At 40.8% G+C, this 7686-nt stretch overlaps 1 protein-coding gene across 1 annotated transcript in view; it reads left to right on the top strand.

Moving 5' to 3' along the window:
* SPTLC1 (serine palmitoyltransferase long chain base subunit 1) overlaps positions 1-7686 on the top strand; it is a 71916-nt gene that overhangs the window by 39468 nt on the left and 24762 nt on the right. The window contains exons 3-4 of the mRNA XM_014308036.2: positions 6-127; positions 1573-1680. Of these exons, the coding sequence (XP_014163511.1) occupies positions 6-127; positions 1573-1680 (230 nt within the window). The remainder of the gene's footprint in view (positions 1-5; positions 128-1572; positions 1681-7686) is intronic.

Genomic DNA, 7686 nt, shown 5'->3' with positions numbered 1-7686 from the left:
CGAAGGGGGCGGGGGGGTGTCGCGGGAGCTGCCCCGGGAATGGCGGCGGTGGGCGGTGCTGGGTGGTGAACCGGGAGCTGGCTGCGGGTCGGTGCTGCGGGGTCGGGCTGTGCTCGCTGAATCGTGGGTATGTGTGAGTGCGTCACGGCTGTATATTGAAAATATACACGCACGTCTCGTTTCTCCAGGTTTATAAAACGACATTTAGGGCGTGTAGCAGAGCATGGAGCCTTAAGGTTCATAGGATTTTACTGGGGTCAAGGTTTGTAACTTAGAAATGTCGTTTGCAAAGGAAGAAACAGCGTTTAAGTGTTTGGGCTTGAGTTCCCTACTGGAAAACACCAGCTGTGCGTGTTTGTACCCAGGCTTTGTTTTGTGATGTTAAAAAGGATGTCCTGATGATAGGCGGTGTTTTTGTGTCCCTTCCTTTGGCAAAGGGTGGTAACCTTTAAAGAATGTATGCAAGATTTGTAGTCCAAATATAGGAAGTGCTTAGCTATAATGGAGCAGGTAGCACGCTCTAGTGCACTGAATCTAGGATTATTGTTGGCACTGAAAAGCACAGAGACTTCAGTGGGAGTATAATGTGTGTTCTTTAGATGTCGTGTACGTATTCTTAATATGTTTGGTAAACAGAAACGTACTCTGCGATAGATAACATTTGTTATTTGCAGTTTGATATGCCATAGGACTCTTTACTGATTTTAAAAGCTTGCATCCAATTTACTTTAGTTTCTGGATGTATGGTGAGTTCTGCTTTGTTGGCAGGTCAGATACCACCAAAAATGTTGATGTGTGGGAGCAGTTCCCCCGACTTGAAGAGGGAGTGTGCTCGTTTGTGTGCACTTTTAGTGTCTTAAAAATAATAGACAGGAGCCTTTCTGAAATGGAATAACTAAACTCATCATTAACCTTCACATCTACTTCAAACTAGCTGTGCTGCCAGAGCATACTGGTTTTTGTCCCCCAAGCACCAAAAGAGGATAACTTTTAGCTTGCATGAACTCTGATTTTCTTTGTGTATTCCCACACTGTGTGTCCACACAAGAGAGTAAAGGACACAAGGCCAAAACTATTTGAGCTGACTCAGTTGTTTTAAACCTGATCAAAGTGCCTGTTAAACTGACAGAAGCCTATAAGAATGGAATTGTCTTTCCTTGTGGCTATCCCTGCTGGTGGACTGTAGGTTGCAAAAATGGAGATTTGAAGTGGCTTTGTATGGATGACACCGACTTTCAGGCTCTCAGGATACTTCTGCTTGTTTTGAAGGCTGCCTGTTATCACAGGTGCTGGCTGGTGCAACCTGTATGACTTAACGGCCTTTACTCTTGGTATTCAAATTATGTGTATGAACAACAGACTAAATCCATTCAAACTTAAGTTAATAACTACAAGTAATAACTGGAAACCATTCCACTTTCATATAGTTAAAATTTTTACTGATTTAGAAATATATCAGCTGATGATGAGCTTTGGGTTTTATCTGGGTATGCTAGTAGGGACAAAATGGTTGTGTTGTGTCTGCTTCAAATAGAATTCTCTCTAGACTAATTTTTGTACTTTTGTTTTCAGGCTCCAGCTTACCATCTCATTTTAGAAGGAATTCTAATACTATGGATAATCAGACTTCTTTTCTCCAAGACATATAAGCTTCAAGAGCGATCTGATCTAACACTTAAGGTATGATAAAAAAATATTTCTCTTTAGAGGAACAGTTTATAGCAATTGATGTATTGCATGTTGAACCAATGCTGCATTATAAATGGTCCTGCTTTTTTTTCTTTAGCTTCCAAGGGTAAGCTTACTTTGGACTCGGGAACTGCTTGTTGCTTAAACGTGTCAGTTTGTGCTTTTAAAGTAGCACTGTGTTTGAGAGTCTGAGAAATAAGAAAACTGATGTGACAATGACTGTTAAGCTATGAAAAGCTGTCATTAGCTCTACTCAGTGGAGGGCTTTATTTAAAAATGAAAGAGCTACGTTAGAAGCACCAGCAAAAGCAAAATGAACTGTAAGATTGTAGATGGTAGGAAAATGCTCAAGCTGTATATCTGGTGTCTATGAGTAATAATTCTGAGAGTTTACAGTGGGTTCCACAAAAATTGTAGTTTAGCAGCAGTTTTCTTCTTTTGCAATGTCATCCTGAGAAAATAAAAAAGCCATACTTGTAAAGACTGGAATTTCTTCTTGACTTCTGGCTGTAGACTATCACAAATGAATAAAGTTTGAAGATGTCCCTGGACTAGTTTCTGAGTAGTGATGTCCCTTATAAATAGGATAAAATACTGAAATTTCTTCATGGTACTAAAGAAAGTTTGTGAAAGATATTTATGGGTATATGTAATTCCCATCTGTATCTTGTGTTTGCATGCTTTTTGATCTTATTCTCACTAATGATGCACATTAAGGATTTGTGCTTAGTGTAATTCATCAATGAACAGGATGATGCAAGGACTGTAGGTACAAGTCTATAATTGTGAGCAAAACTGCAGGCAGTGTCCTCATTTGGGGAGCACTTATTAAATGAGATTAGAATGTTCTGGAAAACACTTCAGCAGGTATTTATTGAGACAGCCGGCATGGCTTCACCAAGGGCAAGTCCTGCCTGACCAGCCTAGTAGCCTTTCTGTGATGGAGTGACTCCTTTGGTGGACAAGGGAAGGTGGACAGGTGTCATTTATCTGGACTTGTGTAAAGCCTTTGACATGGTCCCCCTTGACATCCTTCTCTCTAAATTGGAGAGAAATTGATGTGATGGTAGGTGGAGTTCCCGCCCCCCCCCCCAAAGGGTGGCGGCCATTGTCTCTGAGTCCCAGTGGACATCAGTGACAGGTGGTGTCCCTCAGGAATCTGTACTGGCATCACCGTTATTTAATATCTCAATTAATATCTTAATTAATGGCTTAGATGATGGGATCAAGTGCACCCTCAGCAATTTTGCACATGATGCCAAGCTGAGTGCTATGGCTGACACTCTCGAGGGAACAAGACAAAAAAGTGGGTCCATGGGAGTCTCATGAGGTTTAACAAGGCAAAGTGCAAGGTACTGCACCTGGGTCAGAGCAACCTCTGGTATCAGCACAGGCTGGGGATGAGCAGATGGAGAGCAGCCCTGTGAGAAGGACTTGGGTATGCTGATGGGTGAGAGGCTGGACATGACCCAGCCATGGGCACTCCCAGCCCAGAAAGCCAAACGTGTCCTGGGCTGCATCCAAAGCAGCGTGGGCAGCCGGGCCAGGGAGGGGATTCTGCCCCTCTGCTCTGCTCTGGTGAGAGCCCACCTGGAACCCTGCAGTCAGCTCTGGGGTCCCAGCACAGGGAGGACATCAAACTGTTGGGAGTTAGTCAGAGGAGGACACCAAGATGATGAGAGGGATGAAACACCTCTATTGTGAGAAAATGCTGAGAGAATTATTTGGGATTGATTATTCTGCAAAAGAGAATGCTTAGGGGTGACCTAAGTGCAGCCTTCCAGCTCCTGAAGGGAGCCTACAAGAAAGATGGAGGGACATTATTTACAGGAGTGACAGTGCAGGAGGGAATGACTTCAAAGTGACAGGTTTATATTAGATACTAGGAAGGAATTCTTTACTGTGGGCATGGTGAGGCACTGGCACAGATTGCCCAAAGAAGTTTTGGGTGCGCTATCCTTGGAAGGTACTTAAAGCTGAATTGCATGGGGCTCTGAGCAACCTGGTCTAGTGGAAATTGTCCCTACCAATGGTAAGGATATTGGAATTAGATGGGCTTTATGTCCTTTCCAACCCAAATTCTACGACTGGAGGCAGGAAGTGAGCTAAGCAGGAATCAAGAATGGCTGCTTCAGTTTTGTGCATGGAAGAGTTTGAATTGATCATGGGATACTTGAAGTTTGCCATCTTTGATAAGAATACAGAGGGAGAATGAATGCAAAAGGAGTTCCAGTGTGGTGAAACACTGAGTGCTCATATAATCTAGGAAGACATGCTGATGCCTTCAATTAGGCCCAGGCTGTCCATCCAGAAACAGTATAGTTCATCTACTAGAGTTTTTGTGCATCAGATAGTTTTCATTTCTAGTATTTTGGAGAATACTTTTTTTTTGGTTTTAAGAGTCCTTCTCTCTGCAGTAGAAGGCAGGAAAAGGCTCTTTGCAACTCTTGGATATTTGGTGACCCAAAAAAGATGAAACCTGTCTTTTCCTTACAAAGTAAGAAATTGGCTCATATATATCTCTGTGTGCTTCTTGGATTTTATCATGCAGTTGCAGGTCATCATCTTAATTCATGACTGACCATTTTGGTGAAGCTGAGGAAAGCACGCAGACAAATCTCTAATAGTGCTGTGTGGGGAAGAAAATTGTTCTGTGTCTGTTTAACTGAGGACAGTAAACAGTTGGGAGACTGCACATGTAGCCAGTCTGATGCAGTGGAAGAAAGGGTTTAGAAAGGTGTTAGGAGGAAAAATGTGGACATGGCTTAAGCTTAAATTTGCAGGATGTCGTTTATCCATAGTATTAGTATTAAAATTCTCTGTCAGGACAGCTGTTAACAGGCTTTCTGAAAAATAGAAGCGTGCAAATATGTTATTGTTGTGATACTTTGGTTGAGATTTATAAAACTTTTCTGAGGTTAAAGGGTGAAAAGGAATGTGAATACTGATAAAATGGAACCAGGCATCAAGAATTACCTTGTGTATAGACTAGATACATTGATTCGCACTGCAGATTACAGACGCAAAAAGTTACAGGGTGCTGTGACCCGTATTGCAGCGAAGGGTTTAACTGTTAGACACCCCTGGCTTGTTACCTTTATCTTGATGGCAAAAAAAAAAAAATAGCATGGGTGAAATGCTCTTTGTTCTGATCCTGTGTTCAAGTTGGCTAGCCCTGAAGACAGTGCAAGTTAGAGTAGCTGACCCTATCACTGACCTTTGAAGATGGAAGTAGTGGTTGCTTTAGGAAGAACTGTATTTGGAAGGGAAAGTCTTGTCTACAGGTTCACTGAAAGTAAGCATAAATGCAGCAGTGTGAATAGTGTGAATACATCTTCTACAGTTGGAGGAGTTAAGCAAACTGATACATCAGAGTCAGAGAATGATCCTATTTCTCCTTCTACAGTGTAGATAATTTTTGTGAAGAGAGCTCATGTATTTAGTGTAGGGGAATAGCTGTGAACACAGAGAGAGACATGCCTTCTCCTTAAATGTCATGAAAAATCTGCACCTAATTGGCACTAAATCTGGACTAGTCTGTGTTGTGGATTAACCCCAGTGGGCCTGAACGCTGCTCACAAAGCAAAGGAAGAGTAAAAGCAAGAAAACTTGTGAGTGAATGTAGAATTATTTAATAAGCAAAGGAAAGTGTAAGAAGACAGAAAACAAGACAAGTAATGTTGCACTCACCACCTCCAGTGGATGGACCAATATCAGACAGTTCCCAAACAAAAGGTGACTAAATTCCTTAAAGCCTCTCTTCTCCTTTTTATTTCTGTGTGGCATCATAAGTATGAAATCTATTTTTCGTTAGTACAAGCCTGATTTTGTTCTTTCACAATCTCTCAGGTACGCACCACTCTATTCACTGTGGGAACAGAATGTGGACTTTGCAAAGGCTGTTCAGCAAGAAATACAACTTTAGTGTTTTACCAACATTGTTTTGGCTGCAGCACTGTGTGAGCTGCTATGAGGGAAATTCCCACCATCACAGCCAGACCCAGTACAGTCTGGTTCATACAATACAGGATCCCATACAGCCAGACTTCTCTGTGTGTGTTCGTCTACATGCAGAAACATGCCAGCTGTTCAACAAGGAGACTGCTACTGGTTTGCTTTCTGTCTCCTTCTAGTTTGAGTCAAGCTGTGATGTCCAGTCTTTACCACACTGAAAAGAAATACTAGCTTACGTAGGTACAGCCACGGGAGACAGGCCTGCTCAGGTGGTAGAGCACACACTACTTTTGTGCCAGCCACTCATGTAATGGTACTGGAAGTTTCTTTGTGAGTTATTGTCGGGAATGCTGCCATAGCAGAGCTGGCTCCATGTAATAAATATTAATGAAGAATACAATTACTGCACAGCCATCTTAGTGATCTGTCAGGACAAGTTATTCCTGGGGAACAAGAAGGTAATTATATATTGTGCAGCCTAGTGCACTTAGGAGTCATGCTTCTAAAATCATGAAGAAATCCACCCTGAAGGTGGATTCTAGGTTCAGTTAAATGTGTAGCAAGAGTACTGTGAAATCCATTGCAGAAATCACCTTTCAACTGGCCAACTCTTATGCTTTGGTAATAGTGTTTGTAAGTATTCCTACTGCTTCTTTTAGAAAACATTATCTCCCAAATCTTTAACTAAAAAGGTGGAGTGCTTCTTTGATACTGTAAGTTCCCGATAGTTCAGTGTTTTAGGAAACATAAATAAGTCTGTGGCTATACAGGGTGCTAGACATAGATTCTTATAGGCTTTCACACAAAGTAAAATGCATAGAAAGTGACAAAGTGACAATGAGGACTGGAGTGGGCTGTAGAAGTTTGCGTGGCAGCATTTAGCTATATGTGAAAAGAAGGTGCCCTACAGGTCTGTTTGTCTTTCACTCTGCAATAAATGGTAATGTTACTGACCTTGTCTCTCAAAATCTCTGAAGTACTAACTAAGAGTCCCATCTTCCCATTTGCAAATGGGAGGAATAGTTAATCAGATGTTGTTCTATAGGGAATAGCAGAGGTAGTCTGCTTTTGTTAAGGTTTTCAGCAATTCTGAACTGAGACTTCCTGGGTAGGTACAATTTCTCTTATGTATGGGTATACATACATACTTTGAAAGAAAGAAATTTCTAATTGGCATGCCCATTATTTGAGACACTTTATCCCATTATGTAACATGAGTCTAGAAATACTGTGAAATTAAAGACTTATTTAAGGACCAGTAAATAAAATGTTTTATTAATCTTTTGATATTAATGTAGATTATGCATGTATGATATCGTTTCAGAACACTAATGCTAGCTAAGAACTGTTTTCATAAACAGAATTGCTACCTTTTCTTAAGAATGTGGGTAAACAAGGCAACTTTTTTTAATAATTGGAGTTGAATATGTTTACACCCTAATATTTTCCTTACCCAAGGTATATGGCAATTAAAAAGTAGAATCCACAGTAGAATGCAACCACCCAAAACTATTGTATATGTATGTGTGGGTATCTGTGTGTATTTAGAAAAACAGATTTTAGATGTTTTTATGTGTAAATATGCACAAACGAATTCAAGATTCTACTACATGTAGGGTTAGGCTTCAGAGAGCCAGAAAGTTCAGAGTCCAAGGGATACTGGGGCTGGAAAAGTCATGCCTAGGAGATCACAGCAAGGTACCAACATTGCTGCCTCCCCACGATTCTAATATGGGACAGCCATGGAGGTGGGGACTTCAGCCTCTGCACCAAGCTTCCATTACAGTTAGGGTTCAGAGAGCCAGAAAGCCTAAAGCTAAATGTATAAGGTATGTATATTGTAATTTATCAGATATAGTTATAAGCATTTTAGAGATTGTATTTTCATGTTTGTTATGTGTTAGCTATAAAATAAAATATATACAATTTATAATGTTATGTATATTTTATTTATTGCTTATACAAATTAAAAGTAATTATAAAAGGGCAAGAGGAAAAGTTGAGGGATGAGTTCACGTACACTGCAGTCCAAGAAAGTGGAAA

Source organism: Geospiza fortis, unplaced genomic scaffold (genome assembly GCF_000277835.1).
Source record: "Geospiza fortis unplaced genomic scaffold, GeoFor_1.0 scaffold167, whole genome shotgun sequence".
NCBI lineage: Eukaryota > Metazoa > Chordata > Aves > Passeriformes > Thraupidae > Geospiza > Geospiza fortis.
Note: the sequence above shows the minus strand (reverse complement) of the source record. Positions and strands in the feature narration are given on the sequence as shown.